At 45.7% G+C, this 20,469-nt stretch overlaps 2 protein-coding genes across 5 annotated transcripts in view; one reads left to right on the top strand and one right to left on the bottom strand.

The window, feature by feature from the left end:
- KANSL2 (KAT8 regulatory NSL complex subunit 2) overlaps positions 1 to 20,469 on the bottom strand; it is a 64,903-nt gene that overhangs the window by 34,193 nt on the left and 10,241 nt on the right. For 2 of the 4 annotated variants that reach the window (XM_068121940.2, XM_068121942.2), the window contains exons 3-4: positions 2,052 to 2,108; positions 246 to 412 (exon numbers count right to left, since the gene is read on the bottom strand). In XM_068121940.2, coding sequence (XP_067978041.1) covers positions 246 to 412; positions 2,052 to 2,108 — 224 coding nt within the window. The remainder of the gene's footprint in view (positions 1 to 245; positions 413 to 2,051; positions 2,109 to 20,469) is intronic. The other 2 variants (XM_078781371.1, XM_078781370.1) reach the window with 1 other exon arrangement.
- On the top strand, positions 11,139 to 14,367 carry LOC137431058 (uncharacterized). Its single transcript, XM_068121947.2, has 3 exons — positions 11,139 to 11,556; positions 13,299 to 13,933; positions 14,077 to 14,367. Exons 1-3 carry the CDS (start codon positions 11,253 to 11,255, stop codon positions 14,227 to 14,229), a joined length of 1,092 nt encoding a protein of 363 aa, XP_067978048.1. The 5' UTR covers positions 11,139 to 11,252; the 3' UTR covers positions 14,230 to 14,367.

Genomic DNA, 20,469 nt, shown 5'->3' on the forward strand with positions numbered 1-20,469 from the left:
GACCCTAAGATGTTAAGCCAGCTACCTTAACCGTGAAGCCAACACCAGGCTCTAAGTAGCTGTAAGTTAAGAAGAGGGGGGAGGGGGGGGGAGGGTACAGGTGGGGGAAAATCCGCAAGATACTGTATTGCTGAAACAAAATCTAATTTCAGGCACTCGTAATAAAACTCATACATCTTTCAACAAAATAGGAAAAGCAGGACATCCCTTTTGAAACATTTGGAATCCTACATTTCGGTCAATACCTAGGTCATTTCGGCTGCCACTCCGACTCTGTCCAGCCACTGCTACATCAGGGTAGCTGCACAACTCAGCGAGCAGGTTTTCAGCTGTGGGTGCTGGTGTCAACTTCTTTCGCTGTTGTCGGGCAGCTCGGGCTGCCTTCCTCACATGCTCACCACAGAATGCATACCTAGCAAGGAAGAGACGTTATCATCACTAATCATTTTCATGAAGAAAAAAAAAATTAACAAGGTGATTTTGGACACATTTACTCATTATATAATTCAATATTAATCAAGACGTTTTTCAAGTGCTCAGTGTTTTCCATGCACATTGCACACACCTGAACTTGGTGGACAGGTTGGGTATATGACGAGGACGAATTAATTAGATTTTCGTAAAAATCCTGATTGAAATACGAGAATTTTTCAAAGGAAAACAAGTGATTCTTCACCAATGAGATAGGAGCAGAAACGATACATAGTACACGATATTTCAAAACTTTGTTGTCTAGTTATGACAAAACTTGGTGGATGAGTTGGGTAGGTGACAAGAACAAGCCGATTCGATTTTGGTTCAGGTCTGGATGCAGATCCGGCCTATCAGTGGGATACAAAACGCAAACTGTTGAACCTGGTGCTCTACTGAGTTTCATTCTGGTTACCTCAGCCACCGATGGTGGATGGAGGTTATGTTTTCACCCCTGTCTGTGTGTTTGTTTGTCTGTGTTTGTGAACAAGATATCTCAAAACGTTGTGGACAGATTCAGATGAAATTTGGCAGAGAGGTAGCTTATGTGACAAGGACAAAATTATTACATTTTGGAGAATATCCAGATTCGGATCCAGCTCGTATAATTTTTTAAAAGTGATTCTTCACCATTGGGAGATAGGGCCAAAAACGATACATAGCAGGATATCTCAAAAAGTTGTGTATGAATTTGGACGAAACTTGGTGGACCGGTTGGGTGTCTGACAAGGACAAATATATTCGAATTTGGTGAAGATCTGAATATGGACTCGGATACGAGAGTTATTTAATTTTCAAAGTGATTCTTCACCATTGGGAGATAAAGCTAAAACCGATACAAAGCACGATATCAAAAAAAAGTTACGGACGGATTTGGACGAAACTTGGTGGACCAGTTTTGGATGTGTGACAACGACGAATCGATTCAATTTTGGTGAAGATCTGAGTATGGATTCGGATATGAGAATTATTAAATCTTTTAAAGTGATTCTTCACCATTGAGAGATAGGGTGAAAAGCTCACTCCCGGCCCGAAAAGTTTAAAGAGACTTGTCTTTATCCCCCACACCGCGCGTGTGTGTGTGTGTGTGTGTGTGTGTGTGTGTGTGTGTGTGTGTGTGTGTGTGTGTGTGTGTGTGTGCGCGCGTGTACAAGATATCTGGAAAAGTTCTGAACGGATTTGGATGAAAGTTGGTGGGATTATTGCCGTTGGGATAAGGAAGAATTGATTAGTTTTTGATGAAACTCAGGATATTATTCCGGATCCAGGTTTTTTTTTTGAAGGATTTTTTACCATTAGAAGATAGGGCTCAGCAGCGGCCACCCACGGCGGGAGTATGCGCTCTACTGAGTGGCATTCTAGTTGTACATTTTTTCATCCAACAGCCAAAGCATGGCCCTTTTTTCATCGTATGGGTCTGTCTGTTGTAAACTCATGGCAATTAAATTGAACAAGTAATTTACACACTCTAATTTGGAATGCTTTGCTATGCTAAATTAAAATTACTGCAGATTAAAAATAAATGAATTTTACCTACAAAATAAAAATATGTATATAAAAACTGGATCGTGAACACCTACATCCCCTTCTTTACTGATGTGCCGGTACTTTTCGAAGTGTGGAGAATACTCGTGATCCTGTAGCAAGAAGCATCATTTATTTTAATCAATATTTAACATGATTAATGAAAATAAGCATTAACAATTATAAAATACCATCAAAAGTCAAACGAGTCACAATAGCAAAGTCATCTGGTAAAGGTGTAGTAAAAGTCAAGGTTAAAACTGTTAATTAGCTGACACATCCATTATCAAAAACAGTCTCACTTTAAAGGGGAACCCAAACGCTCAGACCAACTCAATGCTAATCTATCCCTTGATACCATACAAAATAAATATGATGTGTCTTTTTCCAATTCATAAAGTAATTTTGCGATTAATTCGAAATCTTCTTCTTCAGGCTTAGCAATTACGTCACACTCAAAAGTCGACCACCATATTTGTCAGATTTATGGGTTACATCGTGGTACGATTGAACTCGAACAGCGAATAATTTTCGATTTTGCACAAATATTCCGGGTCAATGCGTCCTTGGTGGTTATAGTAATATTGTTGCGGATCTCGACGTCGGCCTTCTCCCCTTACCAAGGGGGGATTAGTCCCCTTGTCTTTGACTGGCAGACGGGACCCGGGACCTATGACGTCCTTCCCGGACAGCGCGAAATAGGGTATTAGGACTAGAATCGCTATTACCTAATTACTCGCGCTGCCCTGAAACGAGGAAATAAGCCCCGCACGAATCACGCGTGTTGAGACGCCGAGCGGTGCGTACACGCGATCCGTGCCGTTTATATGGTGACCCCGGTTCTAGCGATCTTATTCGTGCCACGCTTAGTCAAATGGATAAATCACAAAAGCGGTCGAATGGGAAAAAAGGAGGAACAGGTTTATTTACACTATTTACAATGGTTCAGAGAAAAGAGGACACAGTGCAGCCTTAAAACAGTCTTAACTTACTACCCAGGACAAACGGGCCCGTCACACACACACTCACACGGGGCTTGCAGCTGCAGGATGATGGTCCGCGTCCAAGGATGGCTCTCGTGCAGCTCCCTCCGGTCTCCGGCTCGTCCCGTGCAGATGGTAAGTAGAGGGGCAGGAGCTCCCCGCGTGTCGTTTGGCGCACAAGGGTTAATACGGGGCGATTTGGTAGGGAGCGGACTTCGGCGGTTAGCGGTGATCACTGGCGGCTATTACCGCGTTTACTCGCGTGGCTGAGGTAGGCGCTATTCGCCACAGGCGCGTCTGGTTGCAGCCATGTACTCAACGCCTCTTCTTCCTCTCCTCTGGCACGTGCGTTATACTGCGCGAGTTACAGTTCAATGCCTCCAAGCGAGTGATGCGAGTCAAGCTCTCTCCACACAATTCTTCCTCTCTGCGAGTCCTCTCCAAGGGCAGTCCTCAAAGTTCTGTGCATAAGTCCTCTTCCAACAAGTCCTTCACTTCAGTCCTGTTCAAGGGCTGTGTCGCGACTTATATAGGCACGCCCTGCGAACCTTCTCGCACTTACCAGACGCGCCTCACCACACCCTGTCGCTAGAGCCCTGGTTGGCTGGTGGCTCTTACCATCATCGCCTCTGACGCTCCACCTTGACGCCGCCCCCACCCCGACCCTGCGCTCCTCCTTCTCAGGCCTACCTCGTGTTACTCGACTAGTGAGCGAGCAAAGGGCAGCAAATGCTGCGGGCAGCCAAAGCGTAACAACTGAGTGGGCAGCCAAAGTGTAACAAACTGAGTGGGTCAGCCAAATGGGGCGCGGGATCAATTATGCCCATCGAGGTGGAATCGGAGGGTGGACGCAAAAATGAAGGGGACCTAATCTCATGTCTTTACACAACGCAGATATTACAAGGGGAAATGGCCTATACTTACACATACTATGACATAACTAATACTACAAGGTGGCCTACGTGTTGCTCGTGGACTAACTATGGGGGGCAACCCTTTAACCTTTAATGATCAATATGTGCAAATCTCAAAACCGTAGCACTATACACCGAGAGGGTTTCATGCTGCACCAATGCCCAAAAGACTCTAAGTTGGCCAGAAACTGGAAGAGGTTTGGCTGAAATACCTGAGTGTGGTTGGACCTGACCTTGAAGATTTTAGGTTGTTCGAGAATGTCATCCATCATGCCAACTCTCCCCTACCTCCTAGCATTACTCCATCCTTCACTGGGGGCGGGACATAGACACGGCACGGCCACAGACAAAAACGGTGTCCCAGAAAAGTATGAAACGGGCCAATCCCGCAACATACAGGACACCTGGTCAGCCTGCAATGGTGGGACAAAGCATTCAGCGCCCATTTTGGTGGCGGTGTTCGAGCATGCCTGGGAGGTGTCGGCTGTCGGGCCATGACAGGTATTTCTGCTGGAGTGATATAACTTATTTATCAATTAATACAAAATCCCTTATAAACCGTCCACTGAACAGAAAAAACAAAACCTAATAGTGCATACCTCCACCAGGCTGAACAGTATATATATATATATTGTTGTGGATTTGAGAATCCTGTGTTTTTTTTTTATTGTTGTAAGCGTCATGAATCTTGTTGTAAATATCACCCTCCGTAGTGTAGAGGTCAAAGGTCGTCCTCCTAGTTAATCCATATACATGCAGTAGCAAATCATATATCCTTCTAAATAGTTATCTCCTTATTCTATGTAGTTTAAGGCTCTGTTCCCACTAGTTGACACTGCATTGCATCAGGTGACATAAGATAGTTCCCTTCCATATCCCAAAGCCTCCATTTCCAACTGCATTGGGCGGTTTTCTGCATTTGCCGCCATTGCCATGTGCTCCAGCTCGGAGAAGAAAGGCGTGTCTCCACCTCGTCATCAGAGGGTGGAGCCAGGAGAGCCCTTGCAGACCAACCTAGCACGAGGGGTTTGGCTTGAGAGGGCGAAGAGAGAACGATCGGGGAGGTTCGCGAAGGTTCGAGGGTGTGGCCTATATAACCCGCAGTGGAACGCCCCCACAGGAGCTGCGTGATCCAGGAGATGAGAGAGGGATGTCCCATGAACTTTGAACCACCACAGCTTTAACCACCGCAGCTTTGAGCTTTGACGGCAGTTTCGACCGTGGCCGCGAAGGAACGCCGCCGTGCGAAACTGATCGAGAAGGGGCGGCGGCTGCTCACTCCTGGCCCGACCGTGCTCCGGTTCCAGTTGAACCTTCCTCTCCTTCCCGCCATTCGTTCCTGCCTTCATTTCCCATTCGTGTGAGTCTGACCGTCGTCTGTCTTTTGACTTGTCCTGGGGTTAAGTAAGACTGAATAGGTAAGCTAGTAATTGCACTGTGTCCTTCTGGTCCTTCCATTCTTTCTGTCTTTATTTTATTATCTTTCCTTCTCCTTGGTTACTTTTCATTGTGTAAATAATAGTTAGTAATAAATTATATTTGTATTTCCTACCTTCGTTCTTCTTCTTCATGCTCGTCCGGTCGTCTTTGTGATTTCCCCATTGAAAACCTGTGGCGTGATTTTGGCCAATGTTTAAGAATCGGGTCAGTTACCTGCTAATGGTTCATGCCACGGTTGCTAAACCGCTCGGCAATTAACATCTGTCCGCGGTCGCGAACGAGGTTGCGCACCTGCCTCTCCGGAGGGAGCTTGGGCAACTTCAGGACTCGCGTCGGTCAGTCATAGACGAGGGGATTAATCCCCCCTCGATAAGGGGAAAAGAGGCTGACGGAGAGATCCGTAACAATTGGTGCCAGGAGCGAGATTCGGACCTGAAGCGCGCATGGCGCGCTCAAATTTCGAGTGGCCCACAATTTTATTTAACATCCTAAATTTAAAATCGTGCCATGGATGGTCAAGGCGATCGGATGCTGGCGGGTGAGTCAGAAGAGGGGTTAGAATCAACCCAGGACCCCAGGGAAATGAATATGGGGGAGAGGGAGGAGGAGAGAAATGAGGATGTGGTTGAGGGGGTATCAGGTGCGCAAGATGGCGCCCTCGCGCACGATGTTGCAGCGGCACCAAATGTCGCCGCGCCCGTAGCAGCGCCGCCGATGGACTGGGGCCTATTCATGCGGCAAATGCAGGCCTTCATGGTCAAGACGGATGAGAGGATGGAAGAGAACAGGGGGCTGGGAAACCAAATTAAAGAAATAACTGAGGGACTGGCGAGGGACAGAGCCATATACGAGGTAAGGGAAGCTGAGAGGGAGGTTGACCGCAGGATGGGCGAGAGGGTCCCAAGGGTGCACGACGAGGTAAAGCGGGTCGAGAAGCGCTGGTTGAGCGAAGCGGAGAAAAGCGCGGGTAAAATGACGGGTATAGAGATCGCGACCCGGGGTATGGGGCAGCCGGTGACCGCTGAGGTAGAGGGAATTTTATTAAAGCCAACGGTCGTTAAAGAAAAAGAAATAGTTAAAATCGGGCTTGTAGAGACGGCAGAATTTAAAAAGCACCAGTTGGAGGGAGAAATGGATTGTGCACAAAGTCTAAGTTCACATCCTGATGCCGTACTTGCTAATCCTTATAAAGATTTGCAGGTGCGCGTGGAGAAAAGGATCCCAAAGGTGAGTCGTGCTGTGTATGGCGCTAAGAGGTTTTTCGGCAGAGTGTTTGGCGCGAAGAGAATTGTCGCGCGCTTGGGATCGCGAAAGCACCCGGGCGTTCGTGGAAGGTCCTTTGTGTGTTGTGTTAAAGCGAATGGCACGCGTGTGAGGGAAAAGTGTGACACGGAGAGTGAGTGTGTTATAAAATGTATGGAGTGTGACACAGAGTGAGAGCGATACGGAGTGTACGTGCGAGGGTGAGAGTGACTCGGGGAGTGAGTTGGTGGTGGAGCGGGTGGGAGAATGCACACCTGGAATGGTCGAACGTGTGCGAGAGTGTACACCTGAGTTAGTGGTGGTGCGTGTGCGGGAGAGCACATCGGAGCGCGTGAGTGGGTGGATGCGAGAGTGCACGCCCATGGTGAGTGTTACGGAGGACGTAACGGAGGAGAGGTGTGGAACGAAGTGTGTGAACGACAAGTGTGCGTGAGAGGTGTGGTGTGTAACAGGGAGTGCGGTGGTGGAATGGACGGAGTGTGTGGGATGCACTGGAGGCGCCGGGCTTGGTGAGTGTGAAAAGGGTCGCGTATGTGTGCGAGTAAGGCATTGACGTTAAACGGGGCAGCGTTTAGGGCGACGGATAGCCGATGCGAGCACTCTGCGTGCGGTGCGCTTTGTTGGATGCTAGGCCCGGCACGGATCGATGCTGCATCGCTTCTCTTAGAAGCGTCGTTGCCGATTCGGGCTTGGCCCCGCCCTGCACGGTCGAATCCGGGCCTTGTCGGGCAAGGCGACCGGTCCGGTTCAGGGACAGCTAGGAGGAAGCGGAACGGTGCCGCCTGGTGGCGGGGGCAGGGTTCCGACTGGGCGAGATTGAGCCATCGGGCCGGGGACCGCAAGGTGCCACGCCGAGATGGTGCGTGGAATCTCGGCCCGACCGAACCCCCCCCGCCCCCCCCCCCCCCTCCTGAACCGAATGCCGGACGGATTAAACTTGCAGGCGACCAAACCACCCAAATTCATTGCTCGGCTTTGCGAAGCCGAGTTTTAATGAGGTAACAACGCACCGAGGCTCGAGTTAAAGGACATTTGGTGATTTGTGGCCGTGAAGGAACGCCGCCGTGCGAAACCGATCGAGAAGGGGCGGCGGCTGCTCACTCCCGGCCCGACCGTGCTCCGGTTCCAGTTGAACCTTCCTTTCCTTCCCACCATTCGTTCCTGCCTTCATTTCCCATTCGTGTGAGTCTGACTGTCGTCTGTCTTTTGTCTTGTCCTGGGGTTAAGTAAGACTGAATAAGTAAGCTAGTAATTGCACTGTGTCGTTCTGGTCCTTCCATTCTTTCTGTCTTTATTTTATTATCTTTCCTTCTCCTTGGTTACTTTTCATTGTGTAAATAATAGTTAGTAATAAATTATATTTGTATTTCCTACCTTCGTTCTTCTTCTTCATGCTCGTCCGGTCGTCTTTGTGATTTCCCCATTGAAAACCTGTGGCGCGATTTTGGCCAACGTTTAAGAATCGGGTCAGTTACCTGCTAATGGTTCGTGCCGCGGTTGCTAAACCGCTCGGCAATTAACATCTGTCCGCGGTCGCGAACGAGGTTGCGCACCTGCCTCTCCGGAGGGAGCTTGGGCAACTTCAGGACCCGCGTCGGTCAGTCATAGACGAGGGGATTAATCCCCCCTTGATAAGGGGAAAAGAGGCCGACGGAGAGATCCGTAACAATATGTTGTATCCCACCGATAGGCCAGATTTGGATTCTGACCTGAACCAAAATCTAATCGGCTTGTTCTGGTCACCTAACCAACTCGTCCACCTAGTTTAGTCATAACTCGTCCATAACTTTTTTAAATATCATGTGATATATCGCTTTCGCCCAATCTCTCAATGGGGAAGAATCACTTAAAAATAAAATAATTCTCGTATCTGAATCGATATTCAGATCTTCACCAAAATCTAATCGATTAGACCTTGTCGCATACACAACCTGTCCATCAAGTTTCGTCAACATCCGTCTACAACTTTTTGAGATATCCTGCTATATCTCCCAATGTTGAAGAATCACTTACAAAAAAAAAAAATCTACCAGCCGGATCCGAATCTGGATCTTCACCAAACTCTAATCATTTTGTCCTCGTCACATACACTACCTCTCCACCAAATTCCGTCTGAATCCGTCCACAACTTTTTGAGATATCTTGTTCAGACAGACAGGGATGAAAACATAACCTCCATCCATCAGTTTGTCTGCTGGTTTCAAGATACGTGCCAACAAAAATGACTTCAAAACAGCCGAAGGATATACAACTGGAAGAAGCCGCTTACAATGTTATGAGCATGTCACTTGCAGATCCCTAAATTTCTTCTCGTCTACCTTCTGATTCCAATATTGCAGTCTTTCTGATGTCAGTGTAATTCCCCCAAAGCCACCTTTGCTAATCTTCCAGAGCAACTCAGAATAAAATGTGTGTTTTGTGTGGAAAATGTTTTGTTTGTGTAATACATGTTATTTTGTACACCGCTCCTTTCCTATGCCATCTCCAGGCATTGCAAAACGTCATTGCCGGGCACCGAAGGGGGCTCGGCAGTGACGCACGCTGAAAGGGAGTACTCAGTTTTCACTCTGGTAGTTTGTTTGTTTGTTTTCTTTCTTTCTTGTTTGTCCGGGCGATATCTCAGCCATCCTTTGAGCTAGGAAGCTGAAATTTCGGCACAATAGTGAGCAAGTCCTTTGTCAAAAACAGTATTTTTTGTTTTCTGATTAATCAATTAATTGAGGGGTTATTTATTTATTAGCGATTAATTACATACTTATTTGATTAATTAAATTTACTTTCTCTTCTGACCATTAACTCAGGCACCTGAGTTAGGAAGCTGATATTTGGACATGCCAATGACCAGGTGATTTGGCTGCAAAGGCTATTTTTGATTTATTAATTAATCAATTAATCAATTAATTATTTAATTATTTCATTAATGACTAAACAATTTTTTTTTTTTTAAGTTACAGATTCTGATGAAATGGTTGTGGTTTATGTATTCTATGACCGAATTGATTAATAATTTAATTTTTTAATGATTATTATTTATTTATTTTCATTATTAATCATTTATATATTTTCTTTCTCATTTGGCCAATATCTCAAGCACCTTTTGAGCTAGGAAGTTAAGGCCGAGAAAAATATATTTCCGGTCTCTGGTCAGCGCGCGCATCGATTTTTTTTTTTCAAATTTCCAAAGGTACCGACAACAGTGCGTGCCTGTTGTTGCCGGGACAGCGCGCTATCTCTGGAAATCTGGGTCTGTGAGGGTCGCCATTGGTATCGACGTTCGCGCACGGTCCTCACCTACAAAACTACGTTTAGTTTGTCCAGATCCAACCAGCCGTTCCAAAGATATGAGTAGTGTTGTGTGCCGTGACGTCATGAATCCAATGGGCTGGATATTGTCATTTATTGAAACGAAGACATTCTTTGTCGGGTTCCTGTGAAGCAACCACAAGGCCTAGAGAGCTGCGGGTGGTCTCGTTAGTTAGACCTGGATCCTATCTCGTTTGTCATGAAGTTGTAAGTGTCTGTGATAATCTGGTGGACTGGGAGAAGAGATCGTGGGATACCATTGGCCTGTTAGACCACTTGCGCATGCGCAGTGTTGACGCGATCGATGCATTGGAATGTTTAACGGTACGGCGAGGCGATCTCGAGAACGAAATGGCAGTCTATAATATGCTTGAAGAACCTAATGATTTTCAGAATAAATACATTTTAAAATAACTTAAGCTTGTGTTCATTATTTACAAAAAAAGGCCTACAAGTCCCAATGGCTGTCTTTAATTTCTCTCTGCACGGCGCCACGGCAGATGAGGAGGACCGCAAGGCATGAGGACACAAAAAACACCTCTGTATGTGCAATCCATGCTTTTCAAAAAAAAAAAAAAAAAAAAAAAAAAAAATCGGCGCATCAATTCTGGAACTTTGGTCTGACCAGAGACCAGCAATATATTTTTTTCGGCCTAATATTTGGAAACGACAGTGAGCAAGTGATGTGGCTATCAAGGATATTTTGATTTATTGATTAATCACTTAATCGATTATTTATTTATTGATTAATCAATTAATTCTTTAATTTTTTATTAATGGCTTCTTTAATTAGGTTTTTAAAAGATATATCTTCTGATGAAGCACTAGTGGTTTAGTTATGCTATTAGCCAATTGATTAAGAAAATATTTTGTAATAATCTTTTATTGATTTTAATTCTACAATTAATCATTTGAAATATTTTTTTCAGAGGTCTAGGTTATCTCAACGTTTCTGATATGTTTTTTGCATGCTGAATTCAGAAATGTATCTAATTTCGCTCAATCAGGTCAAGTTTGTATGCTATCTCAATTTTAAGGAAAAAAATAATCAAAATTTTTGTTTTTTTAATTTGCATTTTTTAAATTCAAAATCAGACTTACATTGACAGAAAATGTACAAACTATACATATAATGACACACAAGTACACTTAATGTGGAAGAAAGTGCTTTCTCAATTACTTTCATTTCAATTTCAGAAAAATATAGATAAATCGTTGTTTCTGGCAACACCCAACTTCAGTCGATCCAGCAGCTGCGTGGCTCAGTCTGGTGTCTCCTGTCCACTTAGGTGCACGTGAGCGGCAGTACGTCCTGCGTAGTGTCCTCCTTACTATAACATTACTGTGATTCACGATGAATCGAAAGTGCAAGAATGACCCAAACAAGTTCTGCTTTAGCTGTGGTAAAGTGACCATGCCAGACCGGCAGTCTAACATCACACGTTTTGTAAGGAAAAGCTATCACGCATACTTTGGAATGAAACTTTGTGACCAGGACAAAGCTTTTGCCCCTCACATATGCTGCAAAACGTGCGTTGAGAGTCTGCGGCGCTGGAGCCACAAGAAGATTGAGTGTCTGCCTTTTGGTATCCCAATGGTGTGGAGGGAGAGAAGAGATCATACTAATGACTGTTATTTCTGTATGACAAACCTACAAGGTGAGTTTATCAATTTTGTTTGAGTTTAACTTTATGTTTAATAAATTCCCAAACATTCTAAATTGTTTAACTTTATACAGTCATGTGAAAAAGTAAGTACACCCCATGTAAAGTTTTGGCTTTTTCAACATATTTCAACATAGCTATTTGATCTTCATTTCAACAATATTGATAGATAAAGGTGATATAATATAACAAATATCATGAAACATTTACATTTTGTAGTCCATTGTATAATTTAAATAAACATAAATGCAAATTTCGCATGTGGAAAAAGTAAGTACACCCCTACATTTATCACTACTTCAAATACCTAAAATTAGAATCAGGTGCACCAGCTCAGGTGCATATGAGTAGAACTTCATCAGAGAGGATCTTGGAGGAACCTGTCTCATTTAAACCTCAGACATTTAGTTTGGTTTGCTCTTTGTTGTTGAAGTGTGCGGCATCACCATGCCTAGATCAAAAGAGCTCTCTGAGGCCTTCAGAAAGAAGGTTATAGATGCCGACGAGTCTGGGAAGGGATTTAAAAAGATCTCCAAACAATTTGAAATCAATCATTCGACTGTACGGAAGATCATCTACAAGTGGAGAAGATTCCAAACAACTGCCAACTTGTTCAGGCCAGGCCGCCCCAGCAAGTTCAGCCCGAGAGCATACCGCAAGATGCTGAAAGAAGTCTCTAAGAACCCCAGGATGTCATCACAGGACCTATAGGTAGCTCTTGCCACTGTTGATGTCAAAGTACACGAGTCTACCATTAGAAAGAGACTGCACAAATTTGATCTACATGGGAGGTGTGCCAGGAGGAAACCTTTGCTGTCCAGAAAGAACATCAGGGCAAGACTAAAGTTTGCCAATGAACACCGAGGCAAAGACCAGCACTTCTGGAACAATGTGCTCTGGACAGATGAGTCAAAGGTAGAGCTATTTGGCCACAGTACCAGAAGACATGTTTGGCGAAAACCAAAGACAGCATTTGACCACAAGAACCTGATACCAATTGTAAAGCACGGTGGTGGAAATATTATGGTTTGGGGCAGCTTTGCTGCATCAGGGCCTGGGCAGCTCACCATCATAGAATCCAGTATGAATTCTTCATTGTACCAGAGGGTGCTTGAGGATAATGTGAGGCCATCTGTCGGAAAATTGAAGCTCAACCGAAGGTGGACCTTGCAACATGACAATGACCCTAAACATACCAGTAAATCCGCCAAGGAATGGCTGAAAAGAAAGAAATGGAGGGGTCTGGAATGGTCAAGTCAAAGCCCGGATCTAAATCCCATCGAGATGTTGTGGGGGGATTTGAAACGAGCTGTGCATGCAAGAAACCGCTCAAACATCGCACAGCTGAAAGAATTCTGCATGGAGGAGTGGGCAAAAATTTCTCCCAGTCGATGTCAGAGACTAGTAGACAGTTGTAAGAAACGCCTACTTGAGGTTGTTTCTGCCAAAGGGGGCAATACCACCTATTACAGCCAAGGGTGTACTTACTTTTTCCACATGCGAAATTTGCATTTATGTTTATTTAAATTATACAATGGACTACAAAATGTAAATGTTTCATGATATTTGTTATATTATATCACCTTTATCTATCAATATTGTTGAAATGAAGATCAAATAGCTGTATGTTGAAATATGTTGAAAAGGTCAAAACTTTACATGGGGTGTACTTACTTTTTCACACGACGGTATATCATGTCACCCCCTTGACGGTATGTCTATCTCTTTCATTTTAGGCATAAATCGAAAAAACAAGCAACACTTAAAGTATCCAGACGTGCCATCTGCCATTAAACCAGTGCCTCATGGACCAGGAATTCGAATTCCAGCACCACCCGAAAATTGCAGACATTCGGCGTCCGATTCCGATGAACAAATGGAAGATGGTGACATATCTGGTACATATCAACCTACGGACGAGACAAGTCAACCCAAACTCTTTAGCCAAGCGGAGTTGAACGATTTGACACGAGATTTGTGTTTGTCCAAAGAATCTGCTCAGTTGCTAGGGTCACGACTTCATGAAAATCATTTGTTAGCTCCTGAAACTACATTCTCCTGGTACCGCAGCCGTGAAGAAGAGTTTCGAGAATATTTTAGGTCGGACGATGAAGTTTCTCTGGTTTACTGTAGCAACATCACTGGCCTCATTGTAGCTATGGGTTTAGCGTATGATCCTACAGAATGGCAGCTCTTCATCGACTCCTCAAGTAGAAGCTTGAAAGCAGTACTACTCTTCAATGGCAACAAGATCGCATCTGTTCCGGTGGGTCACTCGGTACAGATGACTGAGAACTATAGTAACATGGAGCATTTGCTAACTGCTTTGAAGTACAAAGATCACAATTGGATGATTTGCGCAGACCTAAAGGTATGTTGGTGTCAACCTAGTTACATATATGTTTCTACTTTATTTATTGAAATATTCTTAACATGGATTAAAATATATATTTTTAATAAACTGGAATAACAAATTTTAAAACAAATATGTGTGTTCTTTATTTGTATTTATAGGTTGTGTCCATGGTGCTGGGTCGACAAGGCGGCTACACCAAATACCCCTGCTTTCTCTGTCTGTGGGACAGCCAAGCAGACAAGCAGCACTATGTACAACGCAACTGGCCAGAAAGATCTGGCCTGGAACCAGGTTCCCACAACGTTGTGTGACACGCTCTTGTGAATCCTCAGAATATTCTACTTCCGCCACTGCACATCAAGCTCGGACTCATGAAGAATTTTGTCAAAGCACTGAACAAAGAAGGTCGAGCTTTCGCTTTCCTGAACAAGAAATTTCCTCATGTAAGTGAGGCCAAACTGAAAGCAGGCATTTTTGATGGCCCTCAGATCAGGGAGCTTATGAAAGATCCTAAATTCGACGAAAGTATGGAGAGCAATGAGAGGAATGCCTGGCTCTCATTCAAATCCATTGTGACGAACTTTCTGGGCAATCACCGAAGTCCAGAGTATGAATGTGTTGTGGAAGGGCTCCTGCAGAGCTTCCAGGCTCTTGGTGCACGCATGTCCATAAAGATGCATTTTCTCAGCTCGCATTTAGACGACTTTCCGGAAAACTGTGGTGATGTCAGCGAGGAGCAAGGAGAACAGTTTCACCAGGATATTCGAGTGATGGAAGAGAGGTACCAGGGCCGATGGGATGTCAACATGCTTGCAGACTACTGTTGGTGCCTCAAGAGAGATGTTACAGATGCGACACACAGACGAAAATCTTTGCGAAAGCCATTTATTCCGCATTAATTGTTTTCCTTCGTCTTTTTAATGTTGAATTTCACATTAACAGTACTTGTGCGTCATTTTATATATAGTTTGTACATTTTCCGTCAATGTAAGTCTGATTTTGAATTTAAAAAATGCTCATTAAAAAAACAAAAATTTTGATTATTTTTTTTCCTTAAAATTGAGATAGCAACTTGACCTGATTGACCTGATTGAGCGAAATGACATACATTTCTAAATTCAGCATGCAAAAAGCATGTGAGAACCGTTGAGAAAACCTAGACCTCTGAAATGACGCAGACCAGTGTTATTGTACACCTCTCCCTCCCAATGCAGTCTCGATGAGCTCCGGCGCCCCGGCAATGCCGCGCTGTAGGATATTGAATTACTTGGCATGGGGGCGGTGTACTTTGAATGTATCTGCACTTGTTTCCTATTTATTTTGGACAGTGCAGAGTACCCCCCCCCCCCCCCCCCCCCCACACACCCAATTGAATATCATATAGTAAATATCATCATTTGAAACTAACTGAAAAGTAGGGTTTGAAATCCTACGGTAAAGGCTAGCTAGTACGGAGGATAATAGAGAACAGTGGATCCAGGAAAAGGGCCGTAATCAAACGGTTCGGACAGGATGACACACTAAACTCCCTTTCGGCACAACATTTAATAAAACAAGGCAAAGATGGCGGCAATCAACACGCTCACATGAGCCATCAGCAAGAAGCCGGAAGTCTCCCCCTTTCCGGTGCAAATTAAGAGAAAAAGGTAAGAATTACAGGCTCGCACTACACCAACATGGCATCAACATATTGCAAGAAAACATTCATAAGCAAAGCAGGAAACGTTCACGTATATCGTACACATAACATCAGAGACTTTCTAACAGCCACCCCCAAATTTGTGGAATAAATTTGTAAAAAAGGGAAAGTCTTTCAGTCCATTCACCCCTCACCCATCATCTTCAAGCTTCGACAGCCGGATCAATTTAGCAAGTGGTCGAACATAGTTCTTGCGACGAACTTGAACGCTGGCAGTTCGAGCACGGCCATCTGAGCCCGGAAAGGTCTCGTGAGGTTTCCCTCTACGGGCGATGAGGCGACAGACGCACATTAGGGAGGCATCAGCATCAAGGCCCTCCAGGAGGCCCAGATGTTCGCTGCGGGTGGTGAGGCACTGGAAAATTATACCCCAGCGATTCTCCGTTCGTCTTCCAATTTTTATGGTGAAAGGACCGAAGCAGTCCACTCCAGTAGAGTAGAAGGCAGGCTTGTATAGTCGTAACCGAGCAGGGGGTAGATCAGCCATCCTTGGCACCTCTGGATTGGCACGCCATCTTCGGCACTCATGGCATTGATGTTGGTGTCGACGAATAGCCTCTCGACCACGCAGAATCCCGCACTTGCGACGTACTTCAGCGAGAATTCTCTCCGGACCACAGTGAAGCAGTTGGTCATCACATTCTTGAATGAGGAGCTTGGTTACTGGGTGAGGAGGATCTAAAACAATAGGATGCACAGCATCTTGTGTAAGGACATCCGCACGGCGTAGTCTTCCTCCTACTCTGATGATACCAAGGGTACGGTCATATTCAGGTGAGAGAGATGCCAGTCGACTTCTCATGGGTAAATCCCTACCCGTGGCAAGTATCTCGACTTCGTCCGGAAAACTATTGTGCTGTGAGCGTTGAAGCAGAAGATTCTCTATCTCCCCATGCTGGTGAGCGCTTAAGGTAAGATAGTCTTGATCGTAGGCCACCCCATTGGGACACTGTTGTGCAGCCACAACCAGAGCGTTCCAAGTCTTGTACTGTGAAGGGTCAGGTAAGGCCTGTATGTCCACTGACATTGTTCCACAGAAGGTTGACTTCCAGAGCTCAGTCACATCACTTTGCTCTAGTACGCTGACCGGTCCTTGTAGTGACCAGCCCAGGTTGGTACAAACTGCTACTGGAGCACCCTTGGGGCCAAATCGCACAGGTTGCTTTGATAAGATGAGGTGCGGATAGTCTGACCCGATCAATATTGTTGGTCGAGCCTTGTTAATCAAAGGGAGTGGTATCCCAGCTAGGTGGGGGTGCCGTTTCTGAAGATCGGCCACTGGGTACGAATACTCAGATAAGCGCAGCATTGTGGCAGTGAATGCTGCATCTATCCCATACCTCTGGTTTGGGTTATTGACCGATGATATCTGAAGCTTGACAGAAGCCCCGGTACACTGCAACGTATCTTCTCGCACTGTCTTGAGCAGTAATGCTTCAGGTTTACCCACCAGGTTCAGCCGCTCCGTTATTGAATTCAAAAGCATAGTCCTTTCTGAACCATCGTCTAGAATGGCATAGGTCTCTATGGACCCTTGTGGGCCATGAAGAAGCACCTTTACGACCTTTAACAGGACATCATGTGGACGGGAAGGCTCGTCAAGGTACACTGCAGATGGCGCGGAGCCTGTCGTTAGGACGGTATCGCTGGATCTCTGCGCTGCATCATGGAGGATGGTTAGGTGCAACTCGTTGCAAGCAACGCATGGCTTCCTAAGTGTACAGCGATCAGCTGGGTGTGACCGACCGCACCTCCAGCAATGGTCATGTTCCCTTATCCACTTAATAATATGGTCTGTGGAAAACTTCTTGAATTCCGCACAGGAACCGAGGTAATGATCACTGGTGTCACAATGAGGACAATAAGACACTGGGCTGGCCATCTGATGATACACGAAAGAAGAAGAGGACAATAAGGCTTGGTCTTGGTTGTTGAAGAAACATTACGCAATGGCTGTGGCCTTGTGCCAGCTATTGGTGACTCAGAGTTGTGAAACAACGAGGCCTGTGATTCTTTCTTCTCGAAAGATGAAGAATGCTGTTCCTTTCTCTCTAATCCCTGGCCATCGCATTTGTAGAGGACAGCAGCTTGGTTCGCTATACGTTTAGCTCCGGCCTTCGCCTGCAGCCAAGCTGCCAAGCTGCCAGATGGTGCAACGTGTAGGTCTGATTAGAATCTGCAATTAAAAGTCCTTGGTTAATGCAGTGCTCAATGAATCCATCACGATAGCTCGGTGGCAGTTTGCTAATTAGCCTGTCTACATGTGAGCCACATCGTAGTTCAAATCCATGCTCACCCTCGAGGGATTGTAACATACCCACAAGGGAGTGCACCGCGAGAGCAAATTCTTCAAAGGCCTCTACATCTCCAGTCCTCACTGGTGCCATGTTCATGATGGCACCAATTTCGCTCTGCACGAGTTGCCTTGGCTGTCCATACTTGTCCTGCAGGGCCCTTAAGGCCACCGTGTATGGCTTTGGATCATGCATGTAGGCCTGAGCAAGTTTGTATGCACTTGGTAGCTTAAGGTGGGTTAAGAGTACTTGATATTTGTACTCCTCTGACAAGTAGGTGTGATTACTTATCAGGCTATCCAATGCAAGCTTGAGAAGGGCAAAGTCACTTTCTCTGCCACTCTGGACATAAGGCAGACTCGGTTTTGGTACGCCATAGGATGAAGCTATTAATAGGTCCATGAGGTTCGGTGTTGCAGGCATCTCAGATGGGTGAACTGGATGCCCATGTGGTGAAGTCGAGGGTGGTAGATAGGGTACATGATGACATGGTAACATGTTAGGATGAAAATTTGAAGCTTGGAATGGAGCTGTGGTGGCGGATGAATATGCAGTTTGATGAGTTTGCTTCACCTTCTCTTTTGGTGATGGATTGTCATTAATGATTAATCGAGGAGTGGATGTGGATTGTAGGTCGGCAGTGATGGCAATTTCCGGCTCTGGCCACAGTAGCCGCAGCTGCGTTGGCAATGGTTTGTTTAGTTGAACTGAGGGAGTACATGACGCTCCACCACCGTGCAGAATCGTATGCTGGGCGGTAACGGTTGGACGCCCAGTTGGAGAGGTAGGCGCTTCATCTCCTGCATCCAAGAACGACACTATCAACCGTGCTTCCTCCAGTTCCTGTTCAGCCTTCCTCAGACGTCTCTGTCTTGTTAGCTGGACGGACAAGGCCTCGCGTTCCCTCAGAGCCTGGCGCTCCATCTCCTGAGCCTGAAGGACTCCATCCTGCAGCTGCTGTCCACGTTTCTCAGCTATCTCATCCTCCCCAACTTGACATGTTAGTTCATCCAGTTCATACTGTTTTCGTTTTTCCATTAGAATAGCCGATTGTATACCACTGAGTTGGGATGTAATGAATGTACGGCTGTAGCTGGAACAATGGCTGCGTTGTTAGCTATGGGCAGTGCATAGTGAGGCAGTCTTTGGTCGGTGGCTTCCTGACGAATGTCGTCGGTAAGAAGAACTCGGCCCACACTCCTGATTAAGGGAAGAACCACTCGTGTTTGAAGGTACGTAGTTAAGAACATAGTCTTTCAAACATTCAGGGATACGTATATTCCTTTCGGGTCGGGAAGACGCCGTTAATTCATTGCCAGTGCTGATGATGGCCGGACCCGGTAATTCGGTGGCTAATACAGGCGCATCAGGCGTGGGGCTGACGGCGGCCACCGAAACAGAGACAAATGGATTCGTGCCACGAGTGGTTAAAGGACTAACCGGGATAATGTCGCTGGTATTGTCTGCTGGTTGAGTACAATCGGCAGTCAGGGTAGCGGCGATATTCTCGTCCATGATTTCCTTGTCCAGCTGTTCGTTATCCTGCTCGAAGGACCATGAAAAGTAGGGTTTGAAATCCTACGGTAAAGGCTAGCTAGTACGGAGGATAATAGAGAACAGTGGATCCAGGAAAAGGGCCGTGATCAAACGGTTCGGACAGGACGAGACACTAAACTCCCTTTCGGCACAACATTTAATAAAACAAGGCAAAGATGCCGGCAATCAACTCGCTCACACAAGCCATCAGCAAGAAGCCGGAAGTCTCCCCCTTTCCGGTGCAAATTAAGAGAAAAGGGTAACGTTTGTGTTTGTTCCCCCTCCATCCCCTCCCTTACCTCAAATGGCCACACAGTTGACATCGCACGTGACAAAGCCGAATGCCTCAACTCTGTGTTCGCCTCGAAATCCTTAGTCCCAAACCCATCTCTCTCTGTTCCCACCTTTCCCAGTCGAACCCAACTGCTCCTGGACTCTGTGTCCTTCTCTCCTGACAAGGTGGAGGAGTTTTTGTCAAACCTCGACTCTGATTCTGCAACTGGACCAGACGGCATCAGCCCACGGGTCTTAAAATCCTGCTCTGCCGCTCTATCTCACCCTCTCTCTGTTCTTTTCACCCTATCTTTTGCTCAAGGTCATCTGCCAGCATCCTGGAAATCAGCTAACATTACCGCTTTACACAAAAAAGGTGCAAAAACAGATCCTTGCAACTACAGACCAATCAGCCTGCTCCCAATTATCAGCAAAGTCATGGAATCCATCATTGCTTCGGATATGAAATCTTTCCTCTTCTCCAATGGCTTGATCTCTGATCATCAATTTGGTTTCAGACCAGGTCACTCTACTCTGGACATGCTGCTTCTGCTGTCTCAACAATGGATGGAGGTCCTCAATGCCAAACAGGAAATCAGAGCTGTCTCCCTTGACATATCAAGGGCCTTTGATACGGTCTGGCACCCAGCTCTGCTCACCAAACTCTCCTCCTATGGTATCCATGGAAATCTCCATGCATGGCTTGCGGACTTCCTCTCTGGTCGTAGTCAACGTGTGGCCCTGAATGG

This window comes from Myxine glutinosa, chromosome 7 (genome assembly GCF_964187855.1).
Source record: "Myxine glutinosa chromosome 7, kmMyxGlut1.1, whole genome shotgun sequence".
Taxonomy (NCBI): domain Eukaryota; kingdom Metazoa; phylum Chordata; class Myxini; order Myxiniformes; family Myxinidae; genus Myxine; species Myxine glutinosa.